At 43.7% G+C, this 21,857-nt stretch overlaps 1 protein-coding gene across 1 annotated transcript in view; it reads right to left on the bottom strand.

Moving 5' to 3' along the window:
* Positions 1-1,269: 1,269 nt before the first annotated feature.
* Positions 1,270-21,857, bottom strand: part of LOC146347086 (uncharacterized) — a 29,911-nt gene continuing 9,323 nt past the window's right edge. The window contains exons 4-5 of the mRNA XM_084851465.1: positions 13,771-13,883; positions 1,270-1,830 (exon numbers count right to left, since the gene is read on the bottom strand). Of these exons, the coding sequence (XP_084707591.1) occupies positions 1,270-1,830; positions 13,771-13,883 (674 nt within the window). The remainder of the gene's footprint in view (positions 1,831-13,770; positions 13,884-21,857) is intronic.

The following is a 21,857-nucleotide window of genomic DNA, read 5'->3' as shown; positions in this document are numbered from 1 at the left end:
CAGTGTTCTGACAGAATAACAGAATTATAGGAACGAAGTTGGAAGAGAGCTCAACTGCCATCTAGTCCAATCCCTTGCTGTGAGAAATCCACTGCTCCAGCTTGCCTAGTAAGTGGCCATCCGGGTTCTGCTTAAAATACTGACTGCATACCCTGGAAATGTCCCTGAATCTCCTGCCGTATTCAGAGGCTCAACAGCAGATGTGGCTATTCTACAACAGACATGTTCATGTACAAAGAACTCCCTGAAATAGAAAGTTCGGGAACCACTGGTCTATAATGTTGTTTATTCATGACTATATGCTACTACCAGCATTCAAAGGTGGTATGTATGTATGTATGTATGTATAATGATGACAGTAAGTGATTTATTTATTGTATACATTTAAAAGGTATTCTTTCCTGTGTATTTCTACATTGCTAGGACTAAAGGAAAAGGCATTCCTAACCTTTCAGGGACATTGTAGAACCCTTTCATTTCCTTCCACTCTGTTTTACCAGGTTTTTCCATTTGTGCCATCTACTGGTCAAAGACTGCTACTAAAGCTCTGCTTTTTAAATTCACGTTATGTTACATAGTAATTGTACAAGTCATTTTCAAAAGTTGAGATATATAATTTGGCAAAAATAAGATACAGAATTATGTCAGTGGAATTTATTGTATGATAGTACAATGATCTGGTGCATCTCTCTCTCTCTCTCTCTCTCTCTCTCTCTCTCAAAACACACACATTATCCAAACAGTTTCAGCACTAAAAATGAAAGGAATGCATTGGTATACTTATATTGTATTCTTTACTACTGAACACTCTAGGAAAGTAGGTGAAGGCTGTTTGAACAGATTATTTTAAGAATCCACCGCTTTCAGCAATTATTTTAGTCTCTGCCTTTATAACTTTATGAAGCTGTTTCTTTATTAAGTAACCACTTCCTTAAGGGAAAAAAGCCAGTCACTAATTCAGTCCCAAAATAACATCTAGGAACAATTATGCTTTAACAAAATGCTTTAATAAAAGGTGAAGAGGTTTCAGGTTTTTATGAACCCAAGTGGCAAACATGCACCCATTACTCATGTGTTTAGACTATGACAATTCCTTTCTACTTTTTTCTAAATGAAAGACTGTCACAATGGCAAGTGACAGTTCTCTAGCATTTGTGCTTTTATCTGATTGCGATACTGTAGAATACCCCACAACGTTTTTGCATTGATTGACATCACCAACAGCAGTGCATCTGCTTCTAACTGGGGAACACTTTAAACCTTTATGCATTAAAGGCTAGCTACTGAGGAGCCTTCTCTTGCTATACCTTTTCCCAAGTCATCATCTGTCATCTTTGTTATTTCTTGTTTCTCATCTTTTCTCTTTAATGCTTCTGAGTTTGCTGGCAAGAGTTCAGGTACTGACTTGGAACAGACCTCTCCATCTGCAGTAGAAGTTTCATCCTTGGCTCCAGTTTCTGTATCTGTCGTATTCATGCCATTTTCTTCACTTACTGTTATGAGTGAATCTCTATCAAGATTTCCAGCTACTTGGCAATTACTTTGAGCAGCAAGATCATTGTCTCCAGGCATTTCTGAAGTACTGGTGAACATGCCATCATTTAAAGGAACAGCAAGAATATTCTCTTTTGTATTATCAGCCTGCTGTTTTTCATTCTTATTATCTTCTGAACTGGTGTGGCATACATTGATTGAACATGCACAGTGATAGTAACCAGAATCCTGCTTCTTTTTATGCATGGCACAAAGATCAAGTTGACTTACAATCTCTGTACCAAAAGGGCTATCTTCATACTCCCTATATAGGTCTTCATGAATTTTTCGGAAGCCCTAAGCATAAAAAAAGACATCGTGCATCAAAGACATTGTGTGTAATGAGCAAATGTTTTCTAAACGTTGTTCGCAAAATACAGGAATAGAAACAGAAATATTTATTAATTAAAGCATAAATGGCTGTTTTGGGTACAATACTGTGCATGGACATTGTAACTGTTTTATTCTACTGGCTTACTGTTTTCTGTGGGAAAATAGCAAGAAATGGCCAATCTTCTCTGCCCAAGGTTAAGGTACAGAATCATAAATAGATTAGCCACTTTTCCTGTCCTAGACTAGATGCCACTAGGCTCAAATGCAGACAATAGTTTTGGGTCCAGTAAGAAATCCATCTATTCATGCTCAGGGGGGCAATGACACAACCCTGAACCCCACAACTAGCAAGTCTACTTTATCTTTTCCCAACTTCAGCCAGATGATCACCAGTAATTTGGTCCCTTTGGTCCTCAGACCTACTTCAGAACATTTTATTTTGTCCCCATCCTAAACTCCTTGGGACTTTATGAAGCAACTATTTTCTGGGAGACTTATTTGAAATGTTCTATAGCTCAAGGGTGGGCAGACTTCAGACTTGTGGGATCTACTTTGCTTTTATCCCAAGATCCACAAGCAGGGCCCTCTGCAAAAGGCATACATGTAGAATTAAAGTATTCCGAGCCCAGGAATTGGTTTAAAGTATTAGAACTGAATTGAGTGCACTGTCCTTCTACACAAAAATCCACTCCTAGCAAGCTCTCTTAATTTCAGCAGCATAATTTAGGGTGGTGGTGGTAAGTCATTTTGTTGTTGCTATTGTTAAACAACTGGGAGTCAACAATCCTTGCCAATCTACTGAAAATCACCCATAGATCTACTGATAGATTCCAATCTATCTTCTGCCCACCCCAGCTATATTTAACATATTTCTAATGGAGCTGTGTTATAGTTATACACACCCCAACTTTGTCTAAACATATACCTGTCCACATGAGCCTGCTAGCTTTTGAAATCCTGGCAAGAATGGCCTGTTACAAGTTACACCTTGGGTGCTTTCTAGGGTACTAATTGGCAAACCAGGATGAATGAACAACAGGCTCAGAGCTTGAAGCTGTCAGGGCCTGGGGTTCACTGAGAGAAAGAAGGTGAAAGAAAACAATCATAAGGACCTGAGACACTGGGTGAAATCCAACATTGTGCAAGTAGACTTGCCTGCTGTCCTTCCTCCTACAGTCCCGATATATGCCCCAAATCTGCTCTGGAAGGTACCCCAACCCTCCAGAGCAGATAGGGGGGCATGCAGGGGGGAAGGAAAATCCATTCCACCAACACTTTCCATTCCACTGGCGGATGGCCAGCACTGCTTCCAACTAGGGATGCACAGATTTTGTTAAAACTGTTTCATCTGTGTTTCGCAGACTGTTGGGCAACTTTTGTTCTGTGATCTGCTCATTGACTGAATCAGGCTTCTTTATAGGGATGTGCAAGAATTTTGTTCCACTTGTACTAATGCTCATTAGTGCAAGAGCAATTTATTTATTTATTTTTAAATTACATTTATATCCCACCCTTTTTTCCTCCTTAAGGAACACAAGGTGGCATACGTTATCCTCCTCTTCTCCATTTTATCCTCACAACAACCACCCTGTGAGGTAGGTTGGACTGAAAGTCTGTGACTGGCCCAAAGTCATCCAGTGAGCTTCCATGGCCGAGTGGGGACTAGAACCCGGATCTCCTGGCTCCCAGTCCAACACTCTAGCCACTACAACACACTGATTCTCATTTGCACAAATCGCCCCAAAAGGTTCAAAAATGGTCCGCAAGTTTCCACATGACCTGGATAAATTTGAATCCATTGCCGATTTCTCCTTTTATTCCTAAATATTATATAAATCCTGTTTTTGTCCTAAGGTGAATTAGTTTATCCTTTAAGCAACTGCTTACAATACTTAAACCTATGTCTGCCCAAATACTTTAAAGATATTTTAGAGTATGTGCTCATAATAATCATGTATCCTTATCCTTGTAGTGAGAATAAGTAACTAAGGGTGCAATCCTATGGGGATAGTCAGCCACCTCCAAACATGGAAGCAGCCGACTATCCAATGCAGGGTGGGTGGAGCACAGAAGGAATCTCCTTCTCCGCACTCTGGCTACCCTGCATTAAATAATTTCCTTTTAACTAAACTAAAGGGGCTATGAGACACTGATCACTCCAACATTATGACTGATCTGGAATTTGAACCCAGATTTCTCCAGTCTGGTTCAATTAAAACCACAAAGTGTAATCCATGTAGAACTACATTACTATACTTTCCAAAACATCCAGCTTATCTATAGAACACTCCATTATCAAAAATAGCAAGTGTAAAATTCAACCTATGTTCACCCAGGGTTAATTTACAGGTACAAAAATAAAGTTGTGCAGAACCTTGTAGACAAAACATCCAGAAATGGAATCTGTTTGTTATCTGAACTATTAATGTCTCTTGTAATATGTAGATTCACACCTTGACAGGGCAGATTCCATATTATACATTTTATATGCCCAACACTGAAGGAGGACAACATGAGTATTTTGTGATAGCGAAATGGCTGCTCCAGCTATCTCTTGCAGCATCCTGAATACAGATATTGGGATCACCACATTGGTATAGTATTTCTCATGGGAACTGTTCATTGGGCAAGACATTGGACTAGATGGTTTATTTATCTGACCAATCGCAGTAATATTTTTATATAATTGTAGGAACATGAATCTGAATAATAGGAAGCTATTGCTATTATTTAACTTTGTTAGACAATGCGGTGTGTGTGTGAGAACATGGCAAATTGTTAAGCATAATTGACACATACGTATGCTAAAAGTGTTCAGCCAAGCCTATCCGACTCTCACTGGACAATTGCTCATTGTATTTCAATAACACACAGCCAACACACTTGGCCTGCTTTCTATAACCTTTAATTCTATGATCACATTTTAGAGAGCTCAAGCTTAGTGCATAAAGGACTGCCTAATCTAGAGAGGATCAATAGTTAATCTTTTTTTAAATATGGCAACCGAGTCTATCTTTTTAAAATGACAATTGAGTCTTAGAAACTGTTATACTACTGTTACTATTGAATATTTTTCTATATACTTTTTTTTAGGGGAGAAAATCCTAGACTTTAGACCTCAATATAATTACTGAATTGAAACAAGTAGTAGATGCTCAGAAATATCCAGTGAAAAGAAAACATAATGCATAGCATGAAAAAATATAGCCAGTAGATGGCATCAGAATAGCTACTACAATGCTATGCCTGGGCCTGTCCTGCAGCCTGCCTGTCCTTTACACATCCCTTTTGTTATCTAGTCTGCAGATTCTTTGCAGAGGAAACTAACAGTGCAATCCTAGGCATGTCTACTCAGAAGTAAGCCCAACTGAGTTCAATGAAACTTCTTCTGATGTAAATGTGTATAGCATTGTAGCCTAAATATTTCATTTTATTTCCCTTGTTCTGGGCATTTTTCATTTATTAAAAAAGGATTTACTGCAAATGGTGCTTTGACTCATCATTACAACATCTCTGACCAAACTCACCCAGCCTCCAGCCTAACACAACTACTACCCAAGAGCTGTTGAAACCCTTTTTGCTGAGCCAGAATGAACTGGATCAGCCATGCCTGTTATAATACTGCACTGACAGATTGCAGAAAGATCTGCCTCAAGTATATTAAGTAATACTTCTTCAGCTGATATGACAAAGTTCCTTTGACAATGTAGCTCCAAATCTTGCAACACAGCTGATTCAGAGATGACAATTTTTAAACGTGGAAAGCATTCCTGTTTTTTAAAAAACGCGAGAAAAACCACCTGTAAATCTGGATCGGGGGTGGGAGTTCCTCCTGAGTATACATGTGCTATAACTGTGCAATTCACAGGATGTTAGCATTCTTCACAAAGATGTTGCTTTAATTCATTTTAGTACATCAAAAATCTACATGCTGCTTTACTCCGTTTTTGTACATCAAAGTGTACAATTTTTCTATATAGGAAAACTGCAATCTAAAGTGGCCTTAGCATGGGCAGGAAGACACACCATCTTCTTGTTGTGTCTGTTAAACTCAGCAGGACTCCACATGAATCAGGCCACGATAAGGGAATCAAGGACAGATACACATTGGCATGTCTGGATTATGGTTGCTACAGAATTCCACATATGGCCAATGTCCTTTATATCAGAACAGCATCTTGGAACAGCTGGCTGACCCTTCAAAATCTACAGTTCCAACATCATAGGGCTCAACTATATGTGATATGTGGGATCAGCATCCATGATCTCCCAGATCAGATGTTGTTGTTGTTTTTAAACTTCAAAGCATAAAATACATTGGGCTGCTAATTTGGCAGTGGCACCGCCAGGGCTGGACGACGGGGCATAAGTCTGATGCCCCGTCGTCCAGGGAGCCCCAAAACAACCCTGACAGGAGGCAACAATGAGCTCACTACTGGGCTGCATAAAAGAAAGCAACATGGCAGCAATCAAGGCTGGAGAGCCCTGCACCACTTCCAGTTGAAGTATTTTCCTAAGCGTGAGTAGTGTGGCCAATGAGGGAATCAGAGCAGCGGGGGGGGGGTCTTCTCACCCCCTCGTGCCCTTATTGGCTATGCCCCCCAACGGTCATGACTAGTCACACTTAAGACAATCGCTACTCACACTTACTTCGATTTAAAATGGCATGGGGCTGCATCCTTGACAGGCTGACAGCTACACTTTCCTTTGTGAGCAGACCACCGGCAGCAGCAGGGAAAAGAGGCCACTGCACTGCCATGTCACCAGCTCTACCACCACTCACTTAGGTAAAAAATAAAAGCAGGGCTGGCAGAGGAGTAGAAACTCTCCCCAGAAAGCACCTTGCTCAGGCCCCCCTCAAACCTGGCAGCACTTCCGAGTATGAGGGTTTAGTGCTTTCCTCCAATGTTGTTTTCCCCATTTAAACTGCTCCCTCTTCAAAGCTATTATTTGCAACTGCATTTCTTTCCTGGGCAAATAGCAGCATTGGGCAAGGGGATTTAGACTGGGAAAACTGCACAGTAATGAAATAAGCCCCTATATCGCCTCCATAGCCACTTCCTCAATCAAAATATCCATGAGCCAAGACAAAGGCCCAGTTTGGACATATTGATGAGCTGGTGTTTGGACATATTGATGAACACTGTGACATTCCTGTCCTGGGTTCTATGTTCTCCAGCTTTGACCTGTTGAAACTGAGAAGAAACCCCCCTCAGGACATCTGGTGGTCCTCACTGACACACCAAGCTTCAGCCCCTTCTACTCTCTGGGTTAAAGAGACACCCAATATGCCTAACTGGTTCCCTTGACCCATTACAGGAAAAATAACAAGGAAATATGTTTTTTTTAATGGTAGCACAATACGATAAACCAGCACGTGGGATTTTGTAGTTGAAAACAAATAAAAATGTATTTAACACAAGAAGAGTTATGTATTATTATTATTAATCAATCTATGCTTGGTTCTAACCTACCTACCTACTCTACCCCTTCTAAATCCCATTCCCCAAACCCCACTCACTAGATGTAGCTTCCTCAATCCCTAAGGCCCTATCTGACTTCATTCCTTTTATAACCTCAGAATCCTCACACATACACAAGCCCCTCCCACCTTTCACTCACTGCCTAACACTCTATTAACCCTATCTTACCTGGGTCACCTTTAACAATGCAAACACATACATTGATATAACATCCATATGTTACAGGCACCCTGGTGCATGCTGCCAGATAGGTTAAACAAACCAAGGGGGAGTGACAAGCCAGAGTTCCCAGTTTGCACTCAACGATAAACAAAGCACACTTGGAAAGTCCATGATTTGTTTAGCTGCTCCCGCTTGCAGAGGGATAGGAACAATTGGGCAGCGTTCACAAGAACACTGCTCTTAAACAATAAGCCAATGTTCCGCTGGGACCCTGGCTTATCATTACGTCTGAATGACGCCATCAGATGACTAGGAGAATATTGACATGGATGACACAGCCTGAATCAGGGACTGATACACTAAAGGCCAGTTGTACTTGGTACATGGGACTTGGTATGAGGTTCCAGGAACCTGAGGCGTGCTTCCTGGTTAGCAATAGTTACTGTGGGAAGCAACTGTACAGATTCAGCCTAATCATTACAAGAGGATCTGTTTTACATATAATTATATTATAATGATAAGTTGATTCGAAAAACACTGATTTTATAAAGGCTAGCCAGCTACTAAGAACTAGTTCACACAGTTAGATTCCCTGATATTTGAGCAGCTGTGTTGCCATAATCACATGGGAAAATATTAATGGAAACTGCATCACATATTTGTGCAAGCGTAGTTGTTCATTTGGGAGCTACCGCAATTGTGGGAATAGGTGAATGTGCATATAGCTTGCTTGGTTCACGCTAGCATTTTCCCATTTGGTCATAGGCACCCACGAGGCTGAGGAGGGGACATGTCCATTTGTGTGCAGGGGGAGCAATAGCCCCTTGACACAAAACTATGCCACTTTTGTTCTGTCACAGAGGGACTGACCAAAGAACTCAAACATACACCGAGCATAGGACTGAGTGTATGGCTCCCAGCAGCAGAGTGAGCCACTCACTTATGTACTTGGTCTGGTGCTCAGAGCTGAGGTAGGGGCAGCAGCAGCCCGCAGCACTACCACGGCAACACTAGGGGGCATCCCCCCAGAAATGTGACATGAGGAGCTTTGGGGAGGCAGAAAAGAAGCAAGGCCAACTCACAGCCCTTAGCAAGCCATGAGTAAAAGGAGAGGCCCTTTCCACTGTGCATTCCCAACATATATACCAGGAATATTTTTGATGTTCTCTGAGAGCCAGCTGAGACAGTGGATTGGCACTAGGTCCAGCCTTTACTTATATTCCATTTATGAGTACAGGAAAGAATTAGAGAGTCATAACACATTTTTAGGGCGCAATCCTACGCAGATAGGCAGCTGCCTCTGAACTCGGAGGTGACCACCTATCCAATGCAGGGCAGGAAAAGCACGGAGCAGATCATTCCCTCCGTGCTTCTCCTGCCCTGCATTTGCGGCTAGCGGCTGTCTAGCCGCAGGAGGGTGGTACAGGAGAGGAGGCTGCTGGATGACACATAGGATGTGTCCTACCAGCATTTCTGCCCTGGAATGCCCCCCAAAACGCCACTCCGCACTCCTCTTGCGAGCACAGAGCACGGGGCTGTTCCGTGCTGCCTGCAAGGCAACACAGAAGTGGGGGAAGTTCAGTTTTCCAGGAACTAGGGATGGACAGAACACTTACCTTCCATTCCATTCTGTTTCCGCTGGGGGGGGAGGCGCTCCATCCCTCCCCCTGGAATCCTCGACGGGGGGGAGGCGATCCAGTCCTCCCCCTTGGAATCCTGCTTGGCCAGCTCCGCTCCGCAGCCAAGCCGCAGAGCCGCCGGCTGGCTCCGGCCACCCGCAGCCAGATATCTGGCCTCTGGGCAGACCTGCAGGGCGCAAATGGCGGCTGTCGTAGCTGCCGCCATTTGCGTCCCTGTATTTAGCTGTGATAGGCTATGTAAATACTTACGTAGCCTATCACGGCAGGGGAAAAAAAACCCAGCAAATGCAAATGGCGGTAGCCGCCGCCATTGGCATACACTGGGTTTTTTTCCCCCTGCCGTGATAGGCTACGTAAATACTTATGTAGCCTATCATGGCCTCCGCAGGGACGCAAATGGCATCCCTGCATTAGCCGTGATAGGCTACGTAAGTATTTACGTAGCCTATCACGGCTATGAAGACGAAGAGAATGTCTTCGCAAAGCAGCACAGACGGGAGCAGGTAACTGCTCCGTTTCACACGCCTTTTGTGGGTTGGGGGCGGCGGGGACGTCGTCCCACGTGCCTTTCATGGGTTGGGGGGCGGGGGCTTCGTTCTGCGACGGATTTCGGGGGGCCAAATACACTGGCATTCGGCCTCACTGAGATCCATCGCAGAATTCTCTGACATCCCTACTGGGAACAGACCTCAGAGTGTGGGCTCCGAGATCAGTTTCCAGAAAACCAGATATCCTATGGCTGTCTAGCCACTGACTAGTGGCCATTGGATTGCTCCCTTAGAAGCTCTAGTTATCTCAATCCCACAGAACAGTACTTCTTGCAGAATCAAATTTTTGCAGACTCATTAGCTATGATGAAGGAACACCTCCTATAGTTTGAATTTCTTATCTTACCATTAACCTTGTCACTGAGCACATTTCAGTGTTCTGACCAACATTATCTACTCAATAACATTTATTTTATTTTAAAATTAAACATAATTCATTCCTGCATTTCTATATTGCTCCTTAGACAATAGAAATGTCACCATCCTCAGCCTTGGAATGAATATTTATCTCTGGAAATAACCTCTGATATTTTCTAGCTTTCGCTGAAATTTTTCAATATGCCAAAAAGAAGACACCAAATATCTGAAGAAATACCTGCCAAGCAGAAGTGCAAGGTCAGAGAACACTTTCTTCCACTATTATAGCACTCTCTTAATGTCCTGGGAGTCTACATTATTGTTTGCTCTTGGTTATTATATTGACCTCATAAAAATACACAACTATTCCAGGAAACAAGCAGGACAGCATTCTACCAGGGAAAACATAATCTAATCAGATCAATGTTTTTACTTTAATTGTAAAGTGATAAAATCTCACCAAATCCTATATCCATCTGCAGCTAAAGGTTAGATCAGCATATCATACATTTATATTACAAAGTCCTAGTAGCCTTGAATACAGCCTAGCATAAATCTTGCAGGCAGCTAAACATTGCCTGAAAGCCATCCTGCTCAGATGGTGGAAAGTGCTCCGTGCTGCATTTCCATTTCGCCAAAAGCATGACAGTGAAAGCAACACGGTGGTTTTGAACCTCAAATCACTTTGCTGCAGAGTAACTCTATTGACTTCTTTGGGGGTAAGTGGTCTGAGGACTTCAGCTTATGGCTAGAAGCCATTCCCTTGAAGCCTATAGACAGTCCAGTGCCTGCTTTTCTTAATTTGGGGATTTTTTTCTTCTTATCACGCCACTTTGCTCGGGGGCACATATGCACAGAAGCCTCCTTCCCTACCAGAGTCCTTCCATACTACTTCATGTTTACTCTGGATTGGCCACTCTTTGTTCACTCACATTTAGGCCCCATCTACATGAGTCTTTTACTTTGGGGCGGCTGTGAGTTGAGGTCCTTCAGGACATATGATGTAGTTGCCACTTCGCAGCCATCCGTGGTTTTGTCCTGAAAAATCTGGATTTCCAAGGAGGCATTTTACTGTGATCTTTTTCATTTTCTGCAGGTTTCCCCATGGTTGCGAGCCATCTGTCCCCTCCCCAGACCGACTTCACATTTTGCAGTGGGCGTGTTGTAGGCATGCATAGTGCTTGCATCACTCTGTGATGCCCGTGCCCCTTTACTCCCCCTGTCCCTTTGCAGCTGCACAGTTACAGAGGCACAGAGAGGCGTTTTCATTTATTTAATCACACTTCCGCATATTTTTGCAGCTTTGTTTCTTTGCAATGGTTGCTTTTGGACTCAGTGCCCACGGGCTGTGGGGGTTCTTGTGGGAGGACCAGCTTCGCTCCGGCCACCACTTCGGAGCAATGGGTAGGCATGTGCTGCTCACGCGAACCATCATGATTTACTTAGGGAAGCCCACAATAAATCGTGAGTGTATCCCAGAAGAAGCTAATTCGAAGCTGAAATGCTGCGTAGTTGTGATGGGATGAAGGATGAAAGTGGTGCCATGTAGACGGGGCCCCAGAGAGTATCTAAATCATTGTTTCATCACCTTTAAATCATTGTTCTTCTCTGTTTTCCTTGTGCTTCTTCTGTTTATTTTGGGAGTTCACAAAACCCAACCTTTGTGTCAGGGTGGAAACTGAGCCAATAGAGCCCCAGAGCAGTTCTGATTCTGAGGAGGAACAGCAATCTGTGGGAGAGGAGCGCGCTCATCCCTCACAGGAGGGGGAGGAGGAGTTTGAGGTCACGGAGATTCTGGACTCCCGCCTTTCTCGCGGCTGCCTGCAATATCTGGTGGACTGGAAGGGGTACGAGCCAAATGAGTGATCCTGGGACCCGTGGAAAATGTGCATGCTCTGTTGCTGCTGAGGCGCTTCCACCAGCTATACCCCCACAAACCCGGGGCCCCAGGGGAGGAGCACGAGGGGGGGCCTCATGGGAGCAGGGATGATGTCAGGGTGGAAACTGAGCCAATATAGCCCCAGAGCAGTTCTGATTCTGAGGAGGAACAGCAATCTGTGGGAGAGGAGCGCGCTCATCCCTCACAGGCACAGCAGCTGGCAGAGATTCCTCCTGCCAGCATTCCTGGGATAGACAGTGACCCTGGCAGTGAGAGAGCGCTGCAGGGGGCCTTGCTGGACGCTCGGCGCAGACACAGGGAGCGACGACAGATGGAGGACGCAGAAAGGAGGCGTAGCGCTCGCTTGGCGCGCAAACAACGGTCGTGTCCCAAGGACCCAAGGGAAAGAGGGAGGATCTCTCCCTAGCCCATAAGTTCAGGGTCTTCCTGTGGTTCTCCTTCAAACGGGGACCAACTGCCTTACCTGGAGCTTAGGCTACTCTGCTATCTTTCCCCAGTGCTGTTCCTTGCTTTGGCGCTAGTGATTAGTATCTGAAAGAGTCATAAAGGAATAAAGTCTCGGAAAGAATTCCTCGTCATCTGTGTCCTGAGCTGGCTATTGGTGGGGCCTGCAAGAGGCAGCTAGGGCGCTCCTGACACTTTGTGTGTTGGGGGGTAAGGTGGGGGAGAACAGAATAGCAATGCAATGTCAGCAGGCGTATAGTCTCCCACCTTTTTGAAGGGGAATGGTTTTGACACAGGAAGTGATGTTTTGGGCAGCTGAGTCTTCTCACACCTGTTTACTTCAGCATACTTGCATTATTACCTTTCTAAGCAGTGCCATTTGAGCAGCATGTTTATTTTTTAAGGGTGGAATGCAATTGGGCTGGTCCACTCCTAGGATGGGATTTGATCCAAAGGATACATTCTCCAGCAGAAGTTGTGAAGGGAGTAATTTTTGCTGATTCCCCCTTCCTGGGGCAGTCCCCTGCACACACACCCAAAATCTATTCCTGGGGAGGGGAGGGGCCTCCAGAGCAGCATGGAAGGTGGAAGAGGAGGCTGCAAGGAAAAGGGGGGATTGCCCCACCCAAAAAAACCACTTTCTTTTACTGGAGGCATCCATTGGATCAAAAGCTGTTCTTCAAACAGAACTGCACCATTGGATCCCACCCCAATAGAAGTTCTTAATTTGAGCTAAAGCACTTTTTGCCTACCTTTTAAAAATGATTAGACATTTTTGCAATAGCACTTAAACAAAAATTTAGAACAAGTAAAAAAAAGATTTTAAAATGTCATGCCCAGATGCATTGTCCCTTCCCCACCCACAAGGTTATGTTATGGCTACTAGGGTGGACAGAGCTTAGTGGGACATAAGCACACCAAAAAAAGCTGTACCTAAGGTATGGAAAGTTACTGTGTAGTGGTAAAGGAACTCAGACTGGAGCACCTCCAAATTAGCATTTTTTAACTAAACGGAAATTGTAGGAAGAAGTACTATGGAGGGCGGGGGGGAGAACAGGAGAGTGTGCAGTATAATGTGTGATTTTCTATCCAACATGCCTCTTTCCCCTATCTATAGTCAGCCCATGAACTGTTACTTCCTTCCTTCCATTATTTTGCAGTGCAGTGGGTGGGGATCAAACCAGGCTGAAAAAGAGAAACACATTGGAGATATCAGATGCACTGAAGCAGTTAAAACATTTCCTAAAATTTCCCAATTTGATAAATTATTGATTTGAATGGAGCCTGGCAATCCAAAACATTTTTAAATATTTGCAAGGAGCAAGGAAACAAAGCACAGAGGAGAGAATTTTCATGATCTGCTTAATTACCTTCCGTCTCAATGCAGATAATTTGGACAGCTTCAGAAGCGTCAGGTGTGGTTTGAAATATTTGCTGCCTGTGATGTCTACATTCATTTCCTTAAAAGAGCTCTTCACAGCTTCTAGCAGACAAGTGATGAAAACAAAGACATTTGTTTACAGGACATTCAGATACAGATGATCTGTAGTAGTTCCAAACAAGACAGAGAGTTAGACCAAATACTTTCTTCATTTATTGGTGTAAAGTGGCAATATCACTTGATAGACACAGTAGCATCTATTTTAAAGGAACCTTAGAGTGCAGAATTCAAAGGGCTAGCATGCACAATATTTGAAGAGGAACATATGATCAGCCATATCTACAAACTTTGCAGTATACCCTAAATGTTACTTTAAACATGTAAGGAAAACTTAGATGTTAAGGGTACAAATAGACGGAAAGTCCATGATCAGATCTCCAGTTTTTTAAAGTGTAATTACAGCCGGGGGGGGGGGGGGCAGAGAGAGAGAGAGACAGTCTGATCAGGACCCTGGAGGATGAGAGCCAACTATTCCCCACAACATTTTCCCAATGAAAATCATCCCACCCCCAAAGCTTCTATTTGCCCATCCGGCAAAGTATACAGTAAGCAGGGCTGAGGCTGCAGAATGTACCCAAACGGTAGATTAATGGAATGCTGATGCTCTTATGGTACAGATATTACAATGTGATGCCTAGGTAATGGCCAACAGCGATCAGCAGTGTCAATGATATGATCAGTTTGCATCTGCAGTGGTCCTCATGTAACAAGTAGCCTGGTCTTGTAGTATTTCTTTGTCCTCTACTAGCAATGTCACTGACAATGAACAGTGGCACCTACTAATATGTAAATGGTCTCATTTCCTCCAGACACAGTTGCCTCAAGGCATGTTACAGTGCCTTTTACTTCTTCACTGCATGGTATTGCATGTAGGCTGAAGTGGTGGTGAAATGATAAGCATTATGCTCAACAAACAATGTTAGGTTCTCCATTCTTCCCAGCAGTCACACTACAGCTGAATGCCACAATCAGCCTAGAAGTGGAGTCCAGACCCAACACAACTGCCAGGAGAGAAGGTATGTTCTGGACATAGTTCTGCTAAGCCTAAGGTCCAAGTGTAGCAGTTAACCTTTCCAATAGGTGTTTATGGAGAAGCCATGAATACACAGTTCTGTGCATTATGGGCAAAGGCTGATTTTAAGAACAAGTATGAAACTGGTAGACAACTATAACTAACTCATCTCCACATTTATTTAATTTATGTATTTATTTATTGCTACTGAGCTATTAAGATATTGAGCTTCGTATTGGCTCATTTTTCCTAGTATAAAGGTTAGGATGTAGCATGGAGGGAAATATCCATGGTTCTGTCTGTGTAGAAGGGTTCATTTTCTTGTACTGCATAAGGTTTACTCCATCCAGGTTCCTTGGGAAGATAAGGAGATATCCAAGCCTTAAGCAGTCAGGAAAACGAGATACCTGTATACACAGAGCAAGGGTGAGCAACTTGCAACCTCAGTCCTAGCCAGCATAACCAATGGTGAGGGATGAAAGGAGTTGTAGACCAAAACATCTGGAATGTCATAAGTTGCCCACCCTGACTTAGAGCAGGGATGGGTAACCTCTTTTGCCCCGAGGGCCAAACTCCATTGTGGAAAAGCTCTCAGGGGCTGCATTCCAGTGGTGGTGAAAGCAAAAAAGTGGGTGGTACTGAAAGCAAAAAAGTGGGTCCCAAAATACTGTATATTGAAGCTTAAAACTTAGAAGAGGCATTTCAGCCTTTTAGAATGGGGGAAAAAACTTCACAAAAGCCAGGAAACCATCAAATGATTGGTGACTGGGGGAAAAGATTCAGGGAACTCTGAAAGGTTGATTTTGGCCCCTAGGCCTGAGGTTTGCCACCCCTGAATTACAGGAACATTTCACTCACCATTTACATAGATATAATTTTACTGACCTCAATGACATCAGAATAATGTAAGTACTCAGTGAATCATCCCTTTAGAGCAGGGGTGAGCAACATGTGGCCCTCCAGACATTTTGGCCTACAAGTCCCATGATCCCTTAGCATTGCCTATGTTGGCTAGGGCTCATGGGAATTGTAGGCCAAACACCTGGAGGGCCACAAGTTTCCCACCCCTGCTTTAGAGAACTCTACTTGTTTATTTGACCACTTCTTATTATATTTTAAAGATGCAGGACACTATATTTATTCACGCAGATCAACTAATCTCTGAGCCAGACCAAAAATATCCAGATGGCTCTCTGCCAACACCTCCAACCTCTGGACATGTCTCTCTTGCATGCATACTCTGGTGTATTATCCTCCTATGTACTTCAGACAAGACAAAGACATCTCTAAACTAATGGGGATCCTAAGCCACTAGTCAAATATAAATATATTATTCAATAACCCTTCTGAAAGCTCAAATGTACGCCTATATGGTGCTTTACAGAGTAACATAAGCAAAAGATATAGGTGACTGTCCCAAGAAGTGTACAATCCAAATTGTAACACAAGAGATGAATGTAAGTAAGTGCATTTACACACATATTTAGGTTTTATTTCAGTGGAGATGAGCACTTGGAGGTTAAGCTGAAGGCTTCACTGAAAATATGGGAAAGAAAGACAATGAGGGTGTGAAGAAATTTTGTTGTTGTTCAGTCGTTAAGTCATGTCCGACTCTTCATGACCCCATAGACCATAGCACGCCAGGCCTTCCTGTCCTCCGCTCTCTCCCGGAGTGTGCTCAAGTTCATGTGTGAAGAAATACTTATATATAATTTGTTGCTCTGTAAGGTTTACTTTCCCCTTCATGGATCACTGCCTTGTTGTGGCAAAGGGGCTTGCGTAACTCAGTGAAGCCATAAGCTATGCCGTGCAGGGCCACCCAAGATGGACAGGTCATGGCGGAGAGTTCTGACAAAATGTGGTCCCCTGGAGAAGGAAATGGCAACCCACTTCAGTATTCTTGCCAAGAAAACCCCATGGAACGTATCACAAGGCTAAAAGATATGATGCCGGAAGATGAGCCGCTCAGGTCGGAAGGTGTCCAATATACTACTGGGGAAGAGCAGAGGGAATTTTCAAGTAGCGCCAGAAAGAGTGAAGCAGCTGAGCCAAAGCCGAAAGGACACTCAGCTGTGGATGTGTCTGGTGGTGAAAAGAAAATCCGATGCTGTAAAGAACAATATTGGTTAGGAACCTGGAATGTAAGATCAATGAATCAAGGTAAGCTGGAGGTGGTCAAACATGAGATGGCAAGATTGAACATCGACATCTTGGGAATCAGCGAACTAAAATGGACAAGCATGGGTGAATTTAATTCAGGTGACCATTATATCTACTACTGTGGGCAAGCATCCCTTAGAAGAAATGGAGTAGCTCTCATAATCAACAAAAGGATGGGAAAAGCAGTACTGGGGTACAATCTCAAAAATGACAGAATGATCTCAGTACAAATCCAAGGTAAACCATTCAACATCACAGTAATTCAAGTCTAAAAACTTGAAACCAAGTTTTGGTTGGTTGGTAAAAAGAAACCAAATGCACAGTTACAAGATGGGGGATACGTGGCTCAACCACACTACAAGCGAGAAGGATCTTGGAATTGTTGTCGATCACAAGCTGAATATGAGCCAACAATGTGATGTGGCTGCAAAAAAGGCAAATGCTATTTTGGGCTGCATTAATAGAAGCATAGCTTCCAAATCCCAGGAAGTACTAGTTCCCCTCTACTCAGCACTGGTTAGGCCTCATCTGGAGTACTGTGTTCAGTTCTGGGCACCACACTTTAAGAAGGATGCAGACAAACTGGAGAGGGTTCAGAGGAGGGCAACAAAGATGATAAGGGGACTGGAAACAAAGCCCTATGAAGGGAGACTGAAAGAACTGGGCCTGTTTAGCCTTGAGAAGAGAAGACTGAGGCGATATATGATAGCACTCTTCAAGTACTTGAAAGGTTGTCACAGACAGGTAGGCCAGGATCTCTTCTCGATCATCTCAGAGTACAGGACACTGAATAATGGGCTCAAGTTACAGGAAGCCAAATTCCGGCTGAACATCAGGAAAAACTTCCTGACTGTTAGAGCAATACGACAATGGAACCAATTACCTAGGGAGGTGGTGGGCTTTCCCACACTGGAGGCCTTCAAGACGAGGCTGGACAGCCATCTGTCAGGGATGCTCTGACTTGGATTCCTGCATTGAGCAGGGGGTTGGACTCAATGACCTTGTAGGCCCCTTCCAACCCTACTATTCTATGATTCTATGATTCTATTCCCCAACCACTGAGGCCGAAGAAGATGAGGTTGATCAGTTTTATGAAGACCTACAACACCTTCTAGAACTAACCCCCCCCCCCCAAAAATGTCCTTTTCATCATAGGGGATTGGAATGCTAAAGCAGGAAGTCAAGAAATAACCAGGATAACAAGCAAGCATGGCCTTGGTGTACAAAATGAAGCAGGACAAAGGCTAATAGAGTTTGGCCAAAAGAACACGCTGATCATAGCAAACACTCTTTTCGAACAGCACAAGAGGCGACTCTACACATAGACATCACCAGATGGACAATATCGAAATCAGATTATGTACTTTGCAGCCAAAGATGCAGAAGCTCTACAGTCAGTCAAAACAAGACCTGGAGCTGACTGTGGCTCAGATCATGAGCTTCTTATTGCAAAATTTCGGCTTAAATTGAAGAACGTAGGGAAAACCACTAAACCATTCAGGTATGACCTAAATCATATTCCTTATGAATATACAGTGGAGGTGAGGAACAGATTTAAGGGATTAGACCTGATAGAGTGCCGGAGGAACTATGGATGGAGGTCCATAACATTGTTCAGGAGGCAGCAACTCAGTCCATCTCAAAGAAAAAGAAATGCAAGAAAGCAAAGTGGATGTCTGATGAGACTTTACAAGTAGCTGAGGAGAGAAGGGAAGCGAAAAGCAAGGGAGAAAGGGGAAGATATATCCAACTGAATGCAGATTTCCAGAGAATAGCAAGGAGAGACAAGAAGGCCTTCTTAAATGAACAATGCAAAGAAATCGAGGAAAACAATAGAATGAGAAAGACTAGAGATCTTTTCAAGAAAATTGGAGATCTCAAGGGAACGTTTTGTGCAAAGACAGGCATGATAAAGGACAAAGAAGGCAGGGACCTAACAGAAGCAGATGAGATTAAGAAGAGGTGGAAAGAATACACAGAAGAACTATACAGGAAAGATCTGAATGTTCCTGGTAGCCATGATAGTGTGGTCAATGAACTTGAGCCAGACATCCTAGAGAGTGAAGTCAAGTGGGCCTTAGGAAGCATTACTACAACAAAGCTAGCAGAGATGACTGTATTCCAGCTGAGCTATTTAAAATCCTAAAAGATGATGCTGTTCAAGTGCTGCACTCAATATGCCAACAAATTTGGAACATTCAGTAGTGGCCACAAGACTGGAAAAGGTCAGTTTACATTCTAAATCCAAAGAAGGGCAATGCCAAAGAGTGTTCAAACTACCGTACAATTGCGCTCATTTCACATGCCAGCAAGGTTATGCTCAAAATCCTACGAGCTAGGCTTCAGCAGTATGTGAACTGAGAACTACCGGAAGTACAAGCTGCGTTTCGAAGAGGCAGAGGAACTAGAGATCAAATCACCAACATTCGCTGGATCATGGAGAAAGCAAGAGAATTCCAGAAAAACTTCTATTTCTGCTTCATTGACTACGCTAATGCCCTTTGATTGTGTGGATCACAACCAACTGTGGCAAATTCTGAAAGAGATGGGAGTACCAGACCACCTTACCTGTCTCCTGAGAAACCTGTACGAGGGTCAAGAAGCAACAGTAAGAACCAGACATGGAACAACCAATTGGTTCAAAATTGGGAAAAGAGTATGACAAGGCTGCATATTGCCACCCTGCTTATTTAACTTATATGCAGAGTACATCATGAGAAACGCCAGGTTGGATGAATCACAGGTCGGAATTAAGATTTCCGGGAGAATTATCAACAACCTCAGATACGCAGATGATACCACCCTAATGGGAGAAAGCGAAGAGGATCTAAAGAGCCTCTTGTTGAGGGTGAAAGTGGAGAGTGCAAAAGCTGGTTTGAAACTCAACATTAACAAAACGAAGATCATGGCATCTGGCCCCATCACTTCCTGGCATATAGAAGGGGAAGAAATGGAAGCAGTGACAGATTTTATTTTCTTGGGCTCCAAGATCACCATAGATGATGACTGTAGCCATGAAATTAAAAGATGCTTGCTCCTTGGGAGGAAAGCTATGGCAAACCTAGATAGCATAGTAAGAAGCAGAGACATCACCTTGCCGACAAAGGTTCATATAATCAAAGCTATGGTTTTCCCAGTAGTAACGTATGGCTGTGAGAGGTGGACTATAAGGAAGGCTGAGTGCCGAAGAATTGATGCTTTCGAACTGTGGTGCTAGAGAAGACTCTTACAAGTCCCCTGGACTGCAAGGAGGTCAAATCGGTCAATCCTAAAGGAAATCAACCCTGAGTGCTCATTGGAAGGACAGATACTGAAGCTGAAGCTCAAATATTTTGGCCACCTAATGAGAAGAGAAAACTCACTGGAAAAGACCCTGATGCTGGGAAAGATTGAAGGCAAAAGGAGAAGGGGACGGCAGAGGATGAGATGGCTAGATAGCATCACCAGTGCAATGAATATGGACTTGAGCACACTCCGGGAGAGAGCGCAGGACAGGAAGGCCTGGTGTGCTATGGTACATGGGGTCACGAAGAGTCGGACACGACTTAACGACTGAACAACAACAACAACAACAACAAGGTTTACTTTGTGTGGCCTATGTGAAGCCATAACATATATAAGTAGGCCTAAGACCTTATTTTGTTATTGTCAAAAGCCTGTGTAGTAGTTGCTTAGCAACATTCTGAACAGGGAGCAAGACAATCACTTTGAATGTTGTTAGATGGGGCCTGGATCAGGTAAATACAGTTCAGCTAGATGGAAAAGAGTGGTTGGGAAATGACAGTTGAGATTTGACAGTTGACATTTAAGCGTTGAGTTGGACTGAGTTTGTGAGAGAGGGGGGTGAAGATCTGCTGGCTGGTTTTTGAGAAGGACTAAGAGACAGCTGAGGAGAAAGGGAATACCTATTCTTTCTCTGTGGGATAACCTTAAGTGACTGGTGACGATCAGGAGCAGGGAGCAGGTGGATGTGCTATGCCAAGAGGCTGCCCTAGGATCTTGCCAGAGCAAGGTTATAGCAGGCAGGAAAAACCCAGATAAACTGTCCAGCAGCCAGTAATACAACAGGAGGAGGCTGGACCTGTTTGCAAAGGTATATGGCTGGGGTGGAGGTTTAAGAAATTTGGCCTGAGGCAAAAGAAGTCCTTAGAGGCGTGTAATAGCAAGAGTGTCTCTTGACACTCCTAAAGGACAATTCCTAAAGAATTGTCACTAAGCAATCTTTTGAAAATCCCAAAGTAAATATTAGTCATCCCTTATATACAAAATATCACTTGTATTAAATTAAATTACTCATTTAATTGTTTAATTTGTCTCTAGTGTTTGGTGCCCATCTCACGCCTAAGCCTCTTATACCAGGTACTAGGAGGTTTTAAAGCATTCTACAGAATTGGGGACAAGCAGGAAAGGGTCGGCTTGTGGAGCTCTGAGTTACACTGGCAGAAAGTCCCTTAGGCCCAGAAATATAAGCGTTTGCTATCAATAATAAACCTCATAGATGGGTCTGCCCAGTTAAAGGGCCATGACCCCATAGGCAGTGGCAGTAGTGAGGAGAGGAAACTCCCATAAGGGTGATCAAAGTAGGTGTCCAAGAGAACAATCCTATGTCCCCTGGACAGCGTCTGGGCGAGATAGGATTTTTTGTTTTTTCAGTCAGCTCCAAGCTCATAGACAGTGCTACGAGGTCAAAATGGGGGAATCATGCTCCCTTCCCGCCTCATAGCCCAGTTGGAGAGAACCACAGCAGCTGCCCCTCTGTGCCTGTCTGTGCTCGTAACACGGAGCACGGACAGGGTAAAAAGGAGGCGTTCTCTGGGGTGGGGAGGGGAGGAGACCGTGGAAGC

This window comes from Heloderma suspectum, chromosome 4 (genome assembly GCF_057233095.1).
Source record: "Heloderma suspectum isolate Gila_16-S chromosome 4, 16-S_ref, whole genome shotgun sequence".
Taxonomy (NCBI): domain Eukaryota; kingdom Metazoa; phylum Chordata; class Lepidosauria; order Squamata; family Helodermatidae; genus Heloderma; species Heloderma suspectum.
Note: the sequence above shows the minus strand (reverse complement) of the source record. Positions and strands in the feature narration are given on the sequence as shown.